This window comes from Sturnus vulgaris, chromosome 2, assembly GCF_052056855.1.
Source record: "Sturnus vulgaris isolate bStuVul1 chromosome 2, bStuVul1.hap1, whole genome shotgun sequence".
NCBI classification, from domain to species: Eukaryota; Metazoa; Chordata; class Aves; order Passeriformes; family Sturnidae; genus Sturnus; species Sturnus vulgaris.
In genome coordinates this window covers 91052504-91073507 of record NC_142244.1, presented here as the reverse complement: position 1 = coordinate 91073507, position 21004 = coordinate 91052504, and the positions used below count along the sequence as shown (strand labels likewise).

The following is a 21004-nucleotide window of genomic DNA, read 5'->3' as shown; positions in this document are numbered from 1 at the left end:
CTATGAGCTAGTTTCAGGTGCCGCAGAAGAAGACAGGGTGGTGATGGTGGGGAGGGGACACAGTTGTCACTTGCTACACAAGTGGATATTTTTCTGTCCAGTTTTGGCCAAAGCTCTGGGACATTTGCTATGGTTCTCTCAATTATCTGCCATTAATTTCAGTAGCTTGTGTTTTCATTACAAATGCCCGGTATCCTTTGGAAACTCACTATGGGTATTTTAAATTCAGAATAACTGTGATGAGAAAAAAACCTGTGCTTTTCTTTTTATATCAGTTTTACCATTTAATCACAGTTTGTTTAAATATACATTTCTCTGCTGTGAAATAACCTTTCTTTCCACATTTATACGCACAATCCTAACTCATAGGAGAAAAAAACATTTTAAAACACTGTGTCATGCTTATAGGATAATTATTAATCTTGTCAGAATAAAAAGCGTACTAAAAGTATTCCATACAAAGGTTTGTGCCTCAACATTTTTGAGAGTTCTTTTTAAAGTAATCAGAGTTGTCATAACAGGGGGAGAAACCATACGATACATAGCACGTAGTACAAGTATAAGACTCCTAGAGGACTATTTAGAAATACACAAAGCTTATTTTTTCTCCTTTTGGTTAGCAGACTACTTGATGAAAAGGTATGTTTTTATTTTTATTCCTGCTTGTGCTTTACAGTTCTATGAAGGTGATGGGAAACTACAAATTCCAGAATTTAGTAGTTATATATGATAGAAAACTAAGGAAGAAAAATGTTCATGATACATATCTGGAGCGATAAATACACGATAATCATGCAATCCTGTAACAGAAAGAAGAATTATTTTACAATAAACCCAATGTTAAATACAAGTAGAGTAATATTGTCCTAGTGAGAAATATAGCAAATGAAATGACACTACAAAAGGACACTTATGAAACTTCCTCTATGTTTAGAATTTTCCAGTTGAATTTTCCTTGTTAATAATTTGTGACCACTGAGATATGGTTAGTGAACAAGCCAGTCAAACTTTTCTGTCTTGATTTTTCTATCTCATATCTACAAATCCAGTAATGCAACTTGTAGTAACTGCACTTGATGTTAGGAGGGTGATTTTGCTGCTTGTTTGCTTGGGTTTTGCTCGAGACCTGATTTTACATACCCTGACTCATTCCGGAATATCTTGTGCATGTGAGCACTGTTTGTAGGGTCATCTACTTATTTTGTGCAAGAGGGACAGCTTTTTCATACTGGGGATTCCTATAGGCACAGAAAAGGGGTACTGTAGGAAAGCAACTATTTTTCAAGGGCACTGGGCATTTATTCCTTCATTTGACTTCAGTGAAAACTGTGAAAACTTGGTATTAAAACAAATGTGCCCATTTTTCTTTAGAAAGTGAAGTGTTGATGGAAATCTGACTTGTGTATCTCTGGCTATAGTAAATGGGAAAATTCTATAGCTGGAAATATCTGTTTTTATCTGTTTAGCATCAGCCATACGTATAGAAAATGCAAACGGACCTTTCCTCATGTGATAACGGTTTGCTTTGCCTTTTTCTTCTAAGAGGTAGAAAAATTATTAAACCACTACTGCCCCGAAAAAAACGAAAACAGACAGAAACAATAGAAATTATCGTTCAGTTACAAAAATAAGAAGTCTGTAATCTGCAGAGGGTGAATTATTTTATATGCTGCTGATTTGCCTTTCTGAAATTAGGATCCTTGTACTGAATTCTTCCAGCTATTTTTACTACTATTAGGGAAGAATAAGATGCAGATTTCAAACATCTGTTAGAGGTACAGCCTTTTGCACAGTGACACTCTGAAATCTAAGGCAGATATAGCAAACTTTTCTAGGAGCCACCAATGGCTAGGGAGAGAAGAGTATCTGTACATGCTTCTGTGCCAGTGAATGCTGCAGCAGGTTGTGTGCACCTGGGGCCATGGGTTTTCTTTTCAGAAGAGGACTACCAGAAGAACCAAACCCCATGACTAGTTATTGATCAAATTCCCCTCAGTGCAGCACTGCCAAGTTTTGGGATCAATTTTGGCTAGATGATATTGAGCTTCAATTCAGAAAGGAGCCCAGTCCAAAGCTCTGTGCACCCCCTGTGCCCATACACGGGGAATTATTCCTTTGTCTGCAGATGGTGGTTGAAGCCATGACCCTCCTCCCAGCAATGCCCAAGACAAGCTGGCCCCACGGCCTCCAGCAGGAGCTGTGGTCTCTGGGATGGGAAGGGTGCACGGCTTTGTTGTGTGGAACCCATAAGGATGGGGCTGCTTTCTGCATCCCGATACCAACTTCGTGCTTTGGTTTCCTCTCTAATCTCTCTATTAGGGTTTTTTAAACTTTAAATCCTGGCTTCATTTAGAAATGACTGGGCTGTGCTCAGCACTGGCTGTCTTGGTAGGTTTGAAATTCCTGGGAAACCTAAATACAGGCATTTTCTAAACACAATGAGCAAAGGACACTGGACTATTAATAGGTGAAACACATTTTAAAGGAGCAACATCACTTTGTTATTTTGTCTGTTAAAACATATTGGCCAGGGTCAGATTGGGGGAGTTGCAGTAAAGCCACAAGTGTTCTTCACAATTGAAAGCTTCTGCATTTTAATTTTTTTTTTTTTTTTTTCTGCCACTGTAAAAGATCCCTGGACACAATGGGGCTGTAACACTTTGCAACAGGTTAGCCTCACTGTGCAGGGAGCACCATAAAAAAACCACAAAATGAACACATAGAATAAAATACAACATGCACTCTCCTGCTTCTTAGTTTCTCTACTTTCTGGTGTTACATTACATCAGCACTGGGTAAAAAGGAAAAAAACTAACCAAAAAGATGGAAATATCATCTCTAAACTGACAGAGCCTCTGCAAATTTACTTGAAGAACTATCTCAAAAAGCATAATAATAATAAAACATTCAATACTGTTCTAGACTTTATTTAAATACAAATTTATGGAGCTGGTCACACTAAAAATTGGGGAGTTTGGTACTGCAGTTTCTCTGGTGTATTTTTCACCATTGTAATGGGCTACAGGGAAACAAAGGAGGATATGAATATAGGGCAGCTGGTATTTAGATTTGGGTGGCACTTTCACTTCTTGTAAATGCCTTTTTAAAAAAATCTATTTTCCTTCTATCATGCTATTGAATTGTAGAAGATGTTGATATAGAAAAGCTGGAATTATTTAATAACCAAAATTAAGAGTATTTTTTGTAATATATTTATTATGTTTCTCATTGTCAACCTCTTGACTGATAAGGAATCCTGAGGTCCAGGTGAAACTCACCCATGGGGTAGAAGGGGCTGCTAGAGAGTGAGGTGATGGATGGATCTATTCCTCATCTTCCAAACCCAGTTTCTTTATAAAGCAGTAGAAAGCAAACCTTTTCATAGAGCATCAAAAAGCAAGCTGAAGAACAACACTACTACCTTTCATGGTATTTTTTTTCAGGCGTCTGCCCCTGGTTTTAATCCAAAGGAGCTGCTTTTGGAACTGGTGTGTCTGGCTTTGGTGTTTGCCGGCTGAGGAAGAGGTATGCCCTTTGTCCCTCACCTGCAGATGGCTTGGATGCTTTTACTTTACCGAGGCAAGCGCTTTCCAGTGGGCTGCATTCAGAAAGTGCTTTTCATAGCATTAGTACAGAACCAAGTTACAAAAGAATATTAATCTAATACATTCCAAAATTCAAATATGTGTGATTAATAAGCATTATTATCTATAAATAAAGCTCTAATGATACTTTGGCAGTGTTGTAAACACAAGAATCAGAAGCAATTATTGTCATTATTGTTCTGCAAGTACCTTCCATGAATACCAAATGGATATTACTGTCCAGCTCCTTGGCACATAGAAATCCTGTAAGGAAGAGTTGTCAGTCAGTAAGGCCTGGCCGGCTGCTGTTAACTACGTTTGTGTAAAATGTAGTGTACCTAAAGACAAAGCCGACGAGTTATTGAAAGACTGATTAAAAAATTTATTCTTTGCCTTTTGCAGTACCCCAAATTACGTTAAATAAAGCCTATGACAAAGTTTTCCCATCTTGTGAGATGAACTCTTTGTGTGATGGCTGTGATTAAAAATGGAAATGGACTCTCCGCCAAAATCACTGCCCTTCTTTGTGTGAAACACACAAAGGTGAGGATGTCCCAGCTGAAAGGTGGTGTGTAAATAATGACAACATACCTCACCCCCAGCTGTAAGAAGTAAGGCAAGACTAGTTTTCAAGAACACAGGACGAAAGGGGTCTTAACCCTCATCACATTTACCTCTCCTCAGTTTGTACAGGTCCCATAGACTGGAGTCACACTGGCGGCCGGGTCCAATTCTCTGTGATGCCCCCACTCACCCGCCTTTGGCAGTCTCACCTCCCTCACCAAACCTTGCTGCTTTAGACGGCGCCAGCCAACAGCAGCATTTTGTGGTGGGTGTTATGTTGTTCTTCGGATGCCAGGGTGTCATCGCGAGCGGGAACAGTGTGGGTCTGACTCTCCGAATATGCAGAAAGAAAAAGTAAAAAAAAACCAAAAAACAACTAAACCCCAAACAGTAAGCTTTACTTTCCAAATGTGTTCAATTCTTTTTTCCTCTCCTTGATATTTGGGGCGTGCAGCACCCTATACCATGTGGTTTAACATTTTGTTCTCTATTTGTAGGTCAACATTTCCATGATTAAACTTCATCCTTTATTCAGCCTGTTCTGGCTAGGCTTTGCAGCACATGTGATATAAGCTGTTTTCACAGCTAGTAGGCCAAATCTTACTCTGAATAAGGGAGCCAAACATATGTGACTGAGTCAGACACTTAAATCAACTCCTTGGTAAATGGGAGATAACTCCAGGTGCAGTGATGAACACTGAGAACCAAAAAAGTGGGAAGGGTGGCCAGCGTTCCTCTGTGTAGGAAAGGAGACATCCTATGCACACAGGCAGTGAAATCATAGCCCTACCCAAATTTTGTTCTCCTGCATTTGCCTGAGGATACAGAGCCCTCTTCCCTGAAGCAACTGGGAATATTTTCATTCAGGGTCAGGCCAGCCTGGGTTAGGCTCACCTGCAGCTGGGAATGGAACAGGCTGCCTGTACCACTCTTGCACAAAGAGTGGGACATGGCAGCAGGAAGTGAGCCCACCCTACATTCCTGGCACACACAAGAAGTTTGCGGGGGGAAAGTGGAGCACTTTACCTACAGCATTATATTTCTTTCACTTGCCCTCCCTTCTTCTCCCTTACCTATCTCATATACACACCAAGGCTGGTGGCTCTTCTTTCACTTGGTGGCAAGTATCGGTTGCTCTAAGTCCATGAAGTTGGACTGGGCAACCTATCCACTTAAATCAGTGGAACAATTCCCAGAAGCACTGGCCACCCAGAGTATCCAGAGTGAGCGTGATCCACCAGTAACCCTTGGTGCAGAGGATTTTTGTTAAAGGAATCTGGCTGTGTGGCCAGCAGCCCTCCTGCTGTCCTTCTTTGCCATTGCCTCATAAATCTGTTACATTCTGGGAAGCCTACAAGGCTCATCAAGCACAAACAGAAGTGCCAGAGGAGCAAGGCATGATATAAATGATCCAGACCTGCTGTGTAGTTGCTGTGTGATGTTCCTACCTTCACCACGGCTGGACTGGTTGGGGCTGTTAGATTGCTGCACAGCAAGTATCAGATTGAATAGCAAGAGAGCTCCTGCAGGAGGTCTAGAGAGGACCTATTTTCCTCAAATGGACATGGCTGTACCCATAATATAGTAGAGAGAGGACTGCGCTTTATCTATAAATTGGTGATGAACTGCAGCATCACAGAAAGGAGTTGTCAATGAACCATTTCTGTCAGGAACAACTACTTCCAGAGCTACTTGGGGGCTGCCTCCCTCAGCTAAAGGAAATACAGGCAACATAGCAGGACTTTCAGTGACTTTTTTTATTGTTTGTTTGTTTTAATGGCACCCATTTTTTGGGTTTTGTTAATTTGCTTAGGTGTTTTCCAGTAGCTTTTTTTTTTTCATTTAGGAAAAAACCCCACATCTTGCCCCAAACTAAATCTGCTTTCTTGATCTTCAGTGAAAAAGGTCAAATGGTGACTACTGTGGCTTTGTGAGTACTTTGTTATCCCTAGTTTAGAAAGTCCTGTCCTGATAAGACACAAGGTAGACAACACATAGGTTGAAGTTAATGCACTAGTCTGAGCTTTTGAGGACCTGCCTCGTGGCTGGGAAAATCCCTAGGCATGCATGTGAGCATCTGATCCACTTCCCCACCATTACATTGGGAAGAAAAGCCTGCTGGCTACAACATGTTACCAAGGACTTAATAGAAGGCAGGTGCCTTAAATGCTTGTCATGAAGTTAGGGGATGCTGTACTGAATGAGGCACAGTAGATGATCTGGTCTGGTGTGTCTTGGGGACATGGAATGGTACAAGGCAGGGGTAAGATGAACTGCACACTCCTGGAAAGCAAGAGGGAGAGTACCATGATTCTGCCCTCACTGGAGTGAAAGTTAATCAAGAATATGCTGGACTAAATCCCTATGTGCATCAAAGATACATCGGTATCAAATTAATGGAAAGGAGAAGGGAATTTAGGACAGCTAAGATAAGGTCAGCTGCTGATAAGGTCAAGTGACCTCCCTGTCCTTGGGTCTACATTTTGGAAAAACAAATTGCACTTTGGTTTCACTTTTAAATGTGTAAGCCAAATTGTGATGTTTACAGAGAGCAAGAAGATTGGAAGAAGATGGGAAAGTCCTGTGATCAGGGAGCAAGAGGATTGCAGCACGGTATGGTGATGAGAAGTTGAGCAAAAGAAAATTAGATTTTTTCTCTCCAACTTATTTAGACAAAGAAGTTAAATCTCCATTTTCTTATGCTTAAATAATAGTCTCCCTCTTCTATGGTATAAAAGATCCCAAGATCATGCAGGAATGAGTTAACACTGTGGTAACAGACATAATTTCAAGTTAATGAAGAGACAGTATGTTTTGTATTATCTTTTCTCTTGTTTTTGATTGCCGTTTTTGGGGGGTTGATATTACTGTAAGTAAATACATTTGTCTTTTGTTTCATTTTCCCCCTGTGACCTATTTCATTTAATTAGAAGGAAATGCATAATAGGAAATGAGTATCATCACACTGGGCTCCATTCAAAGCCCATGAAATCATCAGGAATCTTTCCTGGGCTTTTCACTATCATCGCGTCCAGCCCAGCAGAAAAGAGGGGCTATTTCCACCTTATCTGGAAGAATGTGTGCTGTCAGTGTAAAAATATTACAGTTCTTATTTTAAGGTCTGGCCCCAGTACTAGGGAAGGATTTTGCTACTGCATATGCATCTCTGTGCCACATGTTTCACATCTGTGGCAGCACTTTAGAGGATAAAGGTTCCTAAAACTTTAACTCTGAATATACATATAAAAAGAAGATACAAATTAAGGAAAAGATAAAAGATATTGATGGAAGTACAGGAGATGCTCTTTAACATGCATATTATTGACTCAATAGATTGTTACGGCTTCAGAGCTATTAGGGTCTGCTGTGTCAATGTGTACTTAGGGACTGTTTAATATGCAGATGGTTGACATGACAGACTGGAGCCATTACAGTCTATCATGTCAGGGGGGATACATGAATACGCACTTTACCAACACTGTAAAAAGTCCCTTTAAAATGCAGTAGCTGTTTTTTACAATAATCTAATAGGTTTGGTTCTTCGGATGCCCAGAGACTTGAGAGTCTGGATTTATCAGCAACAAAATTTATTTCCAAATTAAGTCATTTTCCATGTGGAATGTGCAGTCTGGAGGACAGGGTGTAATCTCAGATGCACAGCTCCTATCAAATCTTGTAAAATTAGCTACTGCACTTGTGCATGTGTAGAAGAGATCAGAATCTATCTGTCGGCATGTGTCTTTTTGAAGAATATAGTTTTGTCTTTTTGAGGGGTAAGGGAGAATGTCGTCTCTTTTTTCATTCAAATAATCTTCAGTAGCAATTAAATAGCTTATGCTACCTAAGAGATCAGTTATTACAAGATAAGCAGCATGACAGTTTGGAAAACTGAATAAGTCTTTGATTATTTACTAAGTTTTGATATCTGCTATTTGCCTCAAAATGCTAAAAAGTGAAGTATAAGATACAAACATGAAAGGCTCATTTGATCATCATAAGGAAAGGAATCAGTAGTTTTGCTTTTCTTTTCCTCAACAACTTATTTTTTATTAAAATAGCAAAGCCAAGTGTTGTGTTTAATAAGATATATTTTTTCATTTGAATATCAAATGGAAAAATACAATTAAAATATTTCTGCTTTTACATTAATCGTAGGCTATATTTCAGCAATGCATATATCTAAGAAGCTCAGCATACACATTTGGTATATATTAGATGCTTCTAACAGATGCCCAGACCTCTTCCCCTGATTTTTAATGTTCTTTTTTATGGCAGTGATCCAGGGACATTTTAATTTGCAAGCCTGTGAACTTGGAAATAATACTTGTAGTGGGGCATTATGTCTAGTCCATTCCCTCTAAGTTTATTGTCCTGTGTCACCTAGCTCTGATTTTAGCTGATTTGCTGAACTGAGTCACACGGTCCAGCACAAAATTCACTGAGCAAAAGCACTCTGCCTTGCAAGTAATAGTAATTGTGCAATATTATAAAGATCTTTCCTCTTATCTGTGGGAGAGTTGGGGGACAAATCCTACAAAAATGTGCATTTTTAGGCAAATGTGATGGGTGATTTCTGACAGCTCCTTTTACTGCCTGATGCTAACAGGGAGACCATGGGGGCAGTCTGGATGTGGTGGTGATGGGTAGGGCAAGTGTCAGGAGGTAGAAGGTGCAGAGAGCATATTTCCCATAACCTGTTACACAAGTGCTCCTGAGTCTTCTGTGTGATTTCTACAATGGCATAGGAAAGCCAGGAAAAGCTTAGGGAAAAAGGGAGGTCTGGAAAAGCCCAGGAGGTGGCTTCTTCTTACAGCTTAATTCACCCTGTGCTCATGGAGAGGTCTGTAATGGGAGATATCTCTCCCTGGTGCTGAGTTCCCTCTGCAACAAGGGAGGATGAAGCAGCAGCAGCCTGAGCTGCAGAAAAATATATTGTAGCTTCAAACTGCATCAGTACCTGTGGGAAAGGTGAGCTTTGTTCCCTCCCCAGCTCTGGGATGGTGGGCACATCCCTGTGGCAGTGGGTTGTGACCGTGGCTGTGGGTTGTGACTGCTGTGGGAGTGGCAGCTCCCACAAGCCCTTCTGCCTCCACCTCTGGCCATCATAGTGGATGAGGGGACACATGTGGCTCTCCAGGCCTCTCTGCCCTTCTCCTTCCCCAGTGCAGCCCTGGAAGTTCCACATCCCTCTCTGTGTTACCCATGTGTGGGAAAACATCATCAGCTGAAAGAGGCATGTATGAAGGTACGATGTAAAGCACTGTGTTACCTGGTGCTAATCAATAAAGCTAAAACGTAGCTTTTTGACAGCACTTGTAATTTTGACTATTGCAATGGTGTGCCATTTCTTTGAATGCAGTATGCTTCTGTGCCCCATTAAAGCATGGCTGGCATCGCTTTCAACTATTCACAAATGCTGAGATGTTGAAAAATGTAACATTTACAAAAGATACATCTGGTGTATATTTACAAGGCTCAGGAATCATTTAAATAGTGCCTGTGCCATCACCATATTAGGAAAAAAGTTAGTCCCAGCCGCATATGTGAAATCAGTAGTCAAATGTGTGCTGGTTGAAAGTCCATTGCTATGAGATGGTATTTTGGGCTATTAAACGTGAAAATGCCAACCCCGGTATAATGCTCAAATTAGATAAATATAGACCTGCATGACATATGTGATAACTACCTATAGGTACCTGTTTAAATAGTGTGGTCAGAAGAGGGTGATGGGTTTTGAGGGATAAATGCTTAATTTTTTTTTTTTAAGTAAAGCACTGTCCTTGGCTTCTCATTGTGCGGTGTCATCATACCTTTTTTCCTGTTCTTCAGTGAGAATTGTAAGACCTACCTTGGAATCGACAAAAAAGCTATTGAACAGCTTCCTTTATATCACATAACATGTCAAGGACAAAAAGGTGTTTGTCTCCTCCTGCCAGTGCAATACCACTTAAGTTACATTTGTAAACTATTTTTTAATTAATGCGATGGGTCATGTTTTCACCACACTAAGGCAGGAAATTCAAGGTAAACCAGATACTCCCTTTCTCAGTCACACAAACATGAATTAAGCATGTACCATCAGACAATTTCAATTTCTAGGTCTGTAATTGAATCTAGCTCAATGTGAACTCTTTTTTCTGCACCATCACATTGATATCTGGATGTTAGTGACATTATTTAAAGCAACAAATCAACCTATAGGACTGTGTTCAACTATATGTCGTTTGACAGTAAATGGAATAAAAAAATGTTACTTTTCTCTAGGGGCAGATTTGTTAAAGGGTTTTCATCTTTTGTCAAGATATTTAATCTTGGAATGTTACAAAAAAAATGCACAGTTTGTACAAGTGCAGATTTCTGCATGCACAGTTTGTCTGACTGCTAATTTGGCTGAACACACTTAGCCTTAACACACACAAATGAGAGAGGAAAGATAATTTTTGCATATATCCTTCTGAGTCAAGTGTGAGTCCCTGGACTCTAAGGGAAGCAGGTATCCACTTTTGGGGCTGAAGGCTGTCACTCTGGATCACCCTGTACATCAGTCTCAGTTCACGCATGCCAGTGAGAACAAATCCTAACAATGAGCTGTTGAGTGATGCCAGCAGAAATGAATGTTTCTGAAAGCTTCAGGGTTTTGGAGAAAGCAGCTGAAGCCAACTCTGTGGCACTCACCACTGCTTCCTAGCTGAAGGAGGGTAAGATTTTGACACAAACCTCCCATGTAATGGACAGATTTGAACACACCTTTGTTTTCCAACAGGCTGAGTAAAGCTGGTATGGGACTATAGAATTAAGCCAAAATGCCCAACCATGTTATTTCCTCAGAGGGGTTCACTAAAGAACAACTTCAGCTAAATTATTAACGCTACTAGTAATTATTATTATTAATTTCTTTTGATAAGCCTGTCCTTCCATCACAGTAGCAATCACGTGCTGGGATGTCTACTGCTTAGGACATCATACACCTTTGGAAGTGGATGCCTGTTTAATTGATAGATTGCAAAGAAGGTCTGACCTATTGCCTTTTCATGTTTTGCTTTGTTTCAATTGCCTGGACTCTCACAGCTCCTTAGTAGCTTTTCTGATCCATCATGTCAGGCTGGCAGCTGTGCCTCTGCACTGTGCCTGCCTGCCCACCGTGAGCCAGATTTCACTCTCAGATGCTTGGCATACCCTTCTCCCTCACTGTTCTCTCACTGGAGAGCTGATTTTGCCTTCACTTCTATTAAACAGCTTGGTTTTAATGGGAACAACAATTTTCTCCCATGGGTCCTCAATCCAGGGCTCTAGGTATGCAAGGACAGAGGAGGAGGGCACATTCTCAGATGTCTCTAGGTGTGTACTACGCATACGGGATCAGGCTCCTGCCTGACATCTGTGGACTGAGCCCTGGACCCCTCCCTGGAAATAGAACCACTCAGAACCATGGACATTTTAATTTGGAGATGTTTTCCCTGGGCTGTGTAACTTCTGCCCTCGCTGAAGACTCCCCACTTTTCTTGAGCCTAATTTCTCTGGGCAATGCAGGCCACAGAGGATGGCATCTCAAATGAATAAACTCCATTTTACATCAGTCCACCTGAAAAACTGTCCTCAGAGGTTTCTACCCCCTCCCAACATCAGGAAAAAAATGGTTGAAATTTTATAAGCAGATTTTCAAGAAGGAGCAGATTTTTCTTTTACTGCCAAGCTGTATAATAGGTGTTTTTGAGAGGTCGTTAACTTCAACAGTATAGTCAGAAACAGTGTTACACCCCGCACTGCATCCATCGTTAAGCAATTAAGTTACTGATGGGCTTTTACATTTATTTACCTTGATGGAAAGATATGTTTACTGAACCTGAGTACAAATCAACATGAGGAGGTGGAAGTTCAGAGTAAATTTGACTAATGATGTTGTGTTTTCATCCTTAAAAGAAAGAAAAAAACCTCTCTGCTTTTGATGCTATTTTATCTTCATTGGAAGGGATCCGAAATGATCCCAACTGTCATGTGAGCGCTCAGTTAAGCTTAGATCCTCTTTGATTGCAGCTGAACATCTCTCTCCGTTGGCTCATACCTTTCCTTATATGAATACAGCATACAGCACTTGTTTATTGAACAGCACTTTAACTCTTCCTCTGTGAATGCCCTCTCGATTATATCTTTAAGCTTAAATTTGAGCTGTGGCTACCTTTGCCTGAGGAGATGTTAATGTGGCCTCATTGCTGATGTGAAGAAAGAATTTCCTTTTGCTTTCAGAGTAACTTCTGAAATACAAATAAGAAATATTTCTTTCAGTGAAACTTAATGCTCTCTCCTTTTTTTCAGGCCCACTCTTTTCTCCAGTCTTGGTATGTGGATTTCTCTCTCTCCAAGAAATTCCTTAGCATACCCTTGAATGGCATCTACCACACGTGAGCATTCTCCACAGTCTCTAAGATACTTTTGTTGTTTTTCTTCTTTGAACATTTGTTTTTTTGAGATGACATTGACAGACATGAGGCCTAAGTCTGGAGATGTTCTGTGGGTAGAACTCACATTTATTTCAGTATGTCGAGCAGTTTTAGGATCTGATCCATATTGAAGACTAACATGGTGTAATGAGGCCTGGGCATATACAACAATATGTATTCTAACACAGCTCACTCAAAACAAATATGTTCCCTTCTCTTGGGCTGGTATAAACAAACAATCTCCATTGTGTTCTGCATGGCTCTGCTGCGCCGCCTTGCACATGGCAAGAGCTTGGCTTCCCTGTTCACAAAAACAGCATCTCCATTCTGCCACACGGAGTTTCTCAGTGTGTGCCCAGACAGATCTGTAGCTTAGGCCACTGGTCCTAAAAACTGATAGTTGGTCTGGTGTTAAGTCCTAAGGGTATTATGAGGGAATTTTTCTTGCTACAGGTATACTTAAACAGGGTCTTGTTTCTGACTCCTGTGCACTTCAGTCAGACAATACTGACTCTGGATTCCACAGCTGGAAAGCAGACAATCAGTGTAATAGTTGTTGCAAGGTCCTCTCACACTGACCCACAAAATCTTCTCCTCTGGTATGTAAATTTCCTTGCAATAAAAAATGTCAGCTTTGTGAAAAATTCGTGATGACTTGGAGTGGAAACATTAGCAGGGGTGAGTTCAAAACTCGTGTGTGAGATCCATTGTCTGTGTGAAGCAGAGTGAGTTTGAACCCAGGTGTTCCTTCTGTGATTGAACTCAGACTTTTATGCCATTTTGCAAAGCCATTACACTCTCCTGTAACTTGTGCTGGAAGCGGAGTGAGCTGTTTTGGCACTGAAATGATTTCATTGTTAGGCTAAGTGTTACACAGATGGCATTCTTAAATGTAAAATTCTTTTTATGATTCTTTCTATTTCATATTTATTTCATTAGATCATTATTTATGTTAAAGAGTCACTATTAATCTGAAACGTGCTCAGCTTGAAAGAAAATGTTGAGAGGAGTTTCAGGTATCTGATCCTCAATCCTTTAGTTTTTATGTTTTGCATTTCTCTATTTAAAATGGTTTTTTCTGTCTCTAGGTGCTATGTGACAGATCCACACAAACAACAGAGGGGAAAGAGCCTCACTTAACTGATTAGAGGAGAGAAGCAGTGAAAGGGAATATGCACAAAGCACTGCCAAATTCACAAAGCAAAGGAAAAGATTAAAAAATAGAATAATTTCACATGGCCTTTTTTTTTCTCCATAGAGTAATGTAAAGTATTTCTTATACTAGCATCAGAGAAACAATTTTCAGACAAAAATGTGATTTCTTAATTAAGGATCTCTAATTCAAAAGATATTTATTTAATAAAGAATAATTATGATAGAAGCGACTACTCATTCATATCAATAATTCATTCAGAAGTAAACTATATCAACATATTAGCATTTATTTTTTCCATTTAATAGGCTGTGATTTAAAATAAATCTAAATCATCATAATCATTCAGCTCCATATGCTGGGAAAGAAAAAGTCACCTTAAACCAGATGCATATTGTGAAAAAAAAAAAGGAAAAAAAAAGAAAAAGAGGAAGACAAGTTGTTCTAAAGAAACAGCATATGGGAGGAAATCTTAAGCTTTGGTAAAGATGCTCTGCATTGTAGATGGCAATTTAGTTTTAAACTGAAAGAGGGTATGTTTAGATTAGATATTAGGAAGAGATCCTTTACTAAGAAGCTGGTGAGGCACTGGAACAGGTTGTCCATAGAAGCTGTGGATTCCCCATCCCTGGAATTGTTTAAGGTCAAGTTAGATGGGACTTTGAGCAAACTGGTCTAGTGGAAGGTGTCTCTGTGCATTGCAGAGAGATTGGACTAGATGGTCTTTGAAGACCTTTCCAACCCAAACAATTCTGTGATTCTATAATTCTATGATAACTATGATTCTACAATAGCAAGGCTAAGTTATGCCAAACAAGATTCTGGTCAATAATTTTCAAGAACTAGGAGTCAAATACTGATTCCTTTCCTTAACAAAAAAAAAAAAAAAAAAAAAAAAAAAAAAAAAAAAAAAATCTCAGTTTTAATCAAGAAAAGGCAATAAATGTGATCAAGAAAATTCTAGTTTGAAGATGCTTATTTATGGAAACAACAGGCTGTTTGCAAGTCCTTATGTATGGAAACAATAGGTTGCTTTCAAGTTCTAAATTGGCTCTGCACATGTACCTGCTTGTGTGCTTGGAGCTGCATTTATTTTTCCTGTTGCTAATTACATAGCCAATCCCTCTCCTAACTTGTATCCTTAACTACCCACGTCATTTTGTCAGCTGACAGCTCTTTTTCAGCTCCCTAACACATCAGCACTCCAGAAGCAAGCTCTGCTAAAATCCTTTCTTTCTGTCACCTGTCTGAAGTCCAGAGTGTGGCGTTTGGAGCCTGTGCATCAGGGTTGTACTTCTTTGAAATTTTTTTTACTTTTGACTGAAAAAGGAATGAAGCCCTGGTCAGCCTATGCTTCCCTGCTACAGCATCTCAAGAAGTTGGTGTAGATCTCCTCTTATTGCTTTTTCCTGCTTTTACTTTCAGTAGGTGAAGCCAGAGGCTGTGGTGGAGAGTGGGGTGTCACTGTTCTGCTCCCATGTGCAAGGCAGCACTGACAGCACACCCTTCGGGCCTCGATGCAGCCATAGGCCCCTCTTGTCCTTGGATGAGCTCAGCAAAGCCCTTTCTCTCCCTCAGACAGAGAACTCTTTCTGGGAAAATAAGACTGTGCAGTCCTTCTTCCCCAGAATTCCAGCAGCGATGCTCTCAGGGGACCTCTTGAAGTGGTGGCTGCAGTTGCAATGCAGTGAGCATGGTGCAGGTTCACTCTGCAAAAAGGTATTCTCTTAGCCTCTCAGGTGAGTTTTGTCACCTGTGTCATTATTGTGTTACTCTTCCAAGGCTGTTGGTGCTGTCCCAGCAAAGACTGCCCTGCACATGTAGCCTATGGTGCACGGGGATGTATAGTCCCAGGGCAGGCAAGTTTGAAAGGTATCTGACTTTTGTTGTTTTCCAGTCTCTGTCATGCTTAATGCTGTTAATATTTCTCTGACAATTTTTAAGGAGAAAAGTGAGTCATATTTGATTTTCCATACCCTAACAGAGAGGAGCCATGTATTTTCCACAAGTTATTGCATTATTTCTCTCTCCGGTGTGGCTCTGATTTAGTGCTGGATGAAGCTCAAAAGGAGGATTAGTGTAGAGAGACTCCCATATGCTTGGATGCATTTCTGAACTGTGTACTATCCTCACTGCTTTTGATGAAAAAAGCTGAGCTATAAACCTGATGAGAACAGGCTTCCATGCAAGATGTTTAGAATTTCCTGCTTCCATTTGGGCCAGGAATACAGCACATCCAGCCACTTTTGGCCCTGCAGCTCTTGGTCACAAACCTGCCTGAAATTTAGAAAATCACAGCAGTGGAAAATGAATGGGGGAGTGAAAGGAAGTTGATTTCCCTCCACTTTAATAAAGGCTAGATTAGGGTTTTGTTCCAGTTTTGGCAAAAGCTTTGCTGGGGGATGGGCACAGGTAGAACATTTTTATATTAATGGAATTGGTTCATCTGTCTATTAGATGGCTGCACTGAAGTGCAAGTCCATTTTTATGGTCCTGAATAAAAGAACTTGTGCTGCTTTTTAAGGGCTGCCCCTTCTGGGAAAATTAGAGCTGGATGTAAATCTTTGACTATATTGTAAATATAGTCAGAGTTTTGTATTGAAACAGTAATGGAAATTGCGAGCATAAGAAGGAAGCAAGATGAAGAGACATAGTGAAAAAGGAGGAGAGGAAGGCTTCCCAAAAGTAGGCTGCTGCAGTTAGTTGTACTACTGCTTGGTGTCACACATGGGGCCTTCTCTATACCTAATACCTGATCATTTTTCTATCTGGTAGTTAAATTGTAAATAGTGAAACACAATTCAGCACTGAAATTGACCCTAAAACTGCTGTTGTATTTCCACTTGGGGCTATCTTCTTTAGTAATTTCTTTTTTTAAAAAGAATTTCCCAATAGTACTGTTATCAGTCGATCATTTTTGCTGATTCTCCTCTCCATTACAAGGTTCCTGAGTTTGTGAATGAAAGGCTATGTTTTCTCAACCAAATCCTCTACTCCTTGGTCTATTAGTAAACTAATGTTAACTTACAAGGTTTGACTGAAACCTCAGGGTCTGCCAGCTGGATGCTTGAGGAGTCCAAGCTGGCTAGGTAAAGAAACACCTTTTTCACATGACCCAGCTCGGCTCCCGAGTTGCCCCACAAGTTTCTATCAGTACAAAGGCTGACATTGTCTACAAGGAGCAACTCAGATTACGGTCCCTTCCAGCTGCATTGCCCCTGACCCCAGTCCTGCCCTGGGCTGCCCATGCTCTGCCCTCCCTGCATGCACGGAGATTTCAGCTGCAGCCCGCCGCCTGACAGCGTTAAGTCTGGTCTTGAGGGTGGCCTTGGATGCATTTTAAAAGGCACTGCAGACGCTCTGTGAGGATAACATGGAATGATTATTTTAGGGCAGATTTTCCCTTAAAAAAAATAGCTCTACATGTGCGCAGTTTGATCTTCACACAAAAGATTTATATAAGAACTCACTTCTCTCTGTCACTTAAAAAAAAAAAAAAGCATGCTGGCAGGATTTAGGGAAGTGTGCAGGCTAAAGGATAGAAGCAGACAAAAGGGAGTTTTTCTTCTAAGAACATCTGCACAGCTGGAACCCTGGCAGTGCTGTGGTTTGAAAGCCTAGGTGTTGCCTGGCTGGGGCAAGGGACAATGTCTGTTTGGCACCCTCCTGACACGCAAATTTGGCCTGAGATTCTTAGAGCAGTCCTCAGCCATGTCTCTTGCTGTGCATACACAGATACATGGACATTATTTTGCCATCAAATGCCTGTTTTGGGCAATCTTCCACCTTGGAGGTAAACTATACATAAATGATCTGAGGGTAAAGGTGGAGGAAGAAACTGTGATTTTTTTTACATGCTAAAGTAGATATAAACCAGGCACAAAGTTCACAGGAATAGAATATCTGCAGTGCGTCTAGACCAGCAGAAACCCAACATCCCTGACTCCTAGATGCCCTGCAAAAACGTGCCTATAGCTCGGTCTGAAGGAACTTAACAATAGGTCTGTAAGATAAACAGCCCTGAGAACCCAGCAAGGATAGGAAGGCTACCTTGAGGTACCTGTACCCTAAATGTCTTTCTAAGGTCAGATCACCACCTATGGGTAGACCACGGGCTAGCTCTGTCTGATCTGCTTTGTAGCACGAAAGAAAGGTATGTGTGAGCCTGGAGCTGTTCTGATTTTTGTCTGTCTCAGGCTGGCCTCATTCAGCCATCTCTGCCTTTGCTGGGGAGTGAGCCCCAGATCCAAAGACAGATTCTAACAATACAGCCTGTGTGCTTGCCTCTAATATAACATGATGCTTATAACTGAATATAAGCAGGGATGAGGCTTTAGATCTTCCTCAAATCTCACTGTAACTTTAAGATTGTCAGACAGTGCTGAAGTGAGAGGTCTGGAGTAGGAAAATTAGTGAACACAAAAGTCATGATATTTACTCAGTTTATGCATTTTCTCCCTTTTTTTCCATAAAACCTGCATAACTGGCATGTAATTGTTTTGCTAAGTGAGTCTTGAAAGCAAAAGTCTTGATAGCTGTCACATATCTTCTTTGTAGTACAGTGTGTTGTCCTCAGAAGATAATCAGTAGAACTTGCTTAGAAAAACTTAATCAGCAGAACTGAGCACATTGTCAGTGCTTAGCAAAAAATAAATTATAATAAAAAACACAGTTCCTTTTGACACAACCTATCAAACTTTTGCTTTATTTCCAGGAGTACCTTACTTACCTCTGATTTAATACCTTCTACAACTCTGCTTGTTATGGTTGAGAGGACTGGTGATACAACCTAACACGGTGGAAGTATTGACTGAAATAAAATTTTGACAAAGGGCAGAAACATAATACAAAGAAAATTCTTGAACTGTTCCTTTTCTCTTACTGATGCTGCTTTACACATCTTAAAAACGGAATTCAAGAATAGATTTGATCTGTTGTATTGTTAAAATGTTAACCGCTATGCTTACAAGTTAATAGAATCACATTTAAATTTTCTGATAGTCTGTTTTTTAAAAGACAGACTCATTAGGCTTTCTTTACAGAAAGGTGGATGTGTCCAGAAGTACATCTATTATTATTAATTATTTTTATTATAAGGAGCTTGGATAGCTCAGAGAGTTGTTAACATAGCTGGGGCTATCACTTCTTTGCCACCATTGTAATTTGGCCTTGGCTTGGAGTTACTAACAGTCATTTCATTTTGTGATCATTTGGTACTTTTTATGCAATTTGTTGGTGGGTCTTACTCACTTTGAACAAGACATGTATTCATGTTATAGAGAAAACCGCCGGGTCAGCTCTAAGCTGCTGCTAATTGTCACAGGCTTAAATGGACCCGTTTCAATATAACCCAGTTGAAGATCTGACCAATGATCACAACTGGCATTAATTAGCAGATGTGTTATCAGACTCCGTGGAGATGTCCTGGGTTGAGTGACAACAGAAGCACTCAGCTGCTGCAGCCGGTGGAGCTGTGCCAGTTTGGCAGCTGATGGCACAGTGCCCGATGCTGGCAGGTGGAAAATCCAAGTCACCCCTGACAGAGGCACGCTGGTGGCTTCTGTCACCAGTCTCCAAGTAGAAGGAGCTGCAGAAGGAGCCCAGAGCACCAGGCGGGTGGTGTTAGTAAAGCACAAACAACACAAGACTCCTGGGAGGGGGAAGGCAGGGAGGGAAGACAGGGAGGATGGAGTGCTGAACTGACTTGTCCCTGAAGCTGGATATGCACAAGAAGTTGCACAGCTAAGAGAAGCAAAAGCCACTAGCAAATGTGTTTGGGCTCTGGCTTTCCATGTGTGCCATCTGATCTGACACTGTAATGCCAATTGCAATGTGTGGCAGAAGGGTGAGGGAAACACATCTGAAAGCAGGGGATCCTGAAAAGCAGTTGGATTTCACAGAGACAGCTACTGACAGTATCAGCACTATTATGGCTGTAAACTAGAGGTTTGGACCATGACTTGAAAAGTGTCTTGAGCAGGTCATGGGGGTGAATGAAGAGCAGGAATGAGAGGCTGCAGTTTTATCAGGGAAAAAAGGCATGCTATCCTCTGCAATTCTCCCTTTGCATTTATATGAGTGCAGTGTGGGTTAAAACCAGGCCAGTAACCTGCCCAGATATTAATTGCTCAGTAGCAGCCAGTTCCTCTTCTTTCTTATGCCTACATACCTCTACAGGATGGTGGCAGAAACAAGTTGCCAAGCTAATGGCATGGGGGCTTTGTAAAGATTTATGGTTTCTTAATATTTACAGGACAAAACTGGAAATCAGGTAGCTCAGGGAGTAGTTTTTTCAGCTCTTGATGGAGTTTGGAAATTTGCTTAACTTAAATGACCCCATGTATTTTGATGCACTGTGAAAAAAAGAAATTCTTTTAATTGTGAGATCTTTCTGTTGTAACCCAGGAAAGGAATACAGCATGGGAGTGAGAATTCAATAGTACTGGGAATAGAAAAGTTTTTAGACTGATTGCAGACCTCTGACCCAGCTGATAGGAAGATGCAGAGTATCCAAGGAAGTTGCTACCACCTGCAAATTCTCTGTCACTCTTCCTGTACATTTCTCCCACCACTCAAAGGAAGATATGAAAAGATGTTTATGCACCTATTTGCTGTGAAAAATCTGTGTCCTTCTCTGAATAGCCATCTTTGGGCCCAAGGCCATGAAAGGGGATGACTAAGACTCATGTGGGATGTCCAAGTCCAGGTTCCCAATCTACACACCCCCTGCATTTTTCATTACCTGCATTTTTGATAAGAAAGTTCTCAAGACATCTAAAACCTTTTTTCTGCTCCTGCCTCTTGGTCAGTCACCTAGCTCAGCTAGGTTGAACTTCAGCAGTTAATCCTGATTGACCTCCTCAAACTATCCATTGCTTCACCCATATGTCTACCAAGAGTGTCCTAGTAAAGTGCATGTAACCCAGGATCAGGACTGAGCAGCACACAAAGTACAGCAGCTGTGTTCACTGTCATTCAAAGGTTATAACTTCAAACTCCACCCAAGCTTCAAGCCCTTATCTCTTATCTGCAAAGAGAGCACGACCCCTAGGTAAGGAAGCTGCGTGCTAAATATTCATGGAGGAAGAGGTTTTTCATACTTCCTGCAGAAGTGGTGCTGGCACATGTAAGGTTCTCTGGGAGAAGTTTAAGGCAATGAGGTACAGAATCAGATACAATCTCCAGCCCTCCACTCCTGAATTAGCTTGCTGTTTTGGATTGGTGCAAGATAGAGTATCTCTTTTGGTATACTCATTGCTGTGTAA

At 40.8% G+C, this 21004-nt stretch overlaps 1 protein-coding gene across 50 annotated transcripts in view; it reads left to right on the top strand.

Annotated features, from left to right (window-relative positions):
- Positions 1–21004, top strand: part of LOC106862732 (uncharacterized) — a 67179-nt gene that overhangs the window by 13143 nt on the left and 33032 nt on the right. For 12 of the 50 annotated variants that reach the window (XR_015801655.1, XR_015801641.1, XR_015801644.1 and 9 more), the window contains 2 exons: positions 3444–3525; positions 12462–12547. The exons of 6 other annotated variants lie outside the window; for them this stretch is intronic. Coding sequence is in view for 17 of the 44 variants with exons in the window: in XM_088160079.1 (XP_088016205.1) it covers positions 3444–3525; positions 12462–12547 (168 nt within the window). In the remaining 27 variants the exon portion in view is untranslated. Of the gene's footprint in view, positions 1–3443; positions 3526–4268; positions 4414–12461; positions 12548–13039; positions 13186–21004 lie in introns of all 50 variants that reach the window. 32 more of the 50 variants (XR_015801672.1, XR_015801666.1, XR_015801664.1 and 29 more) reach the window with 8 other exon arrangements.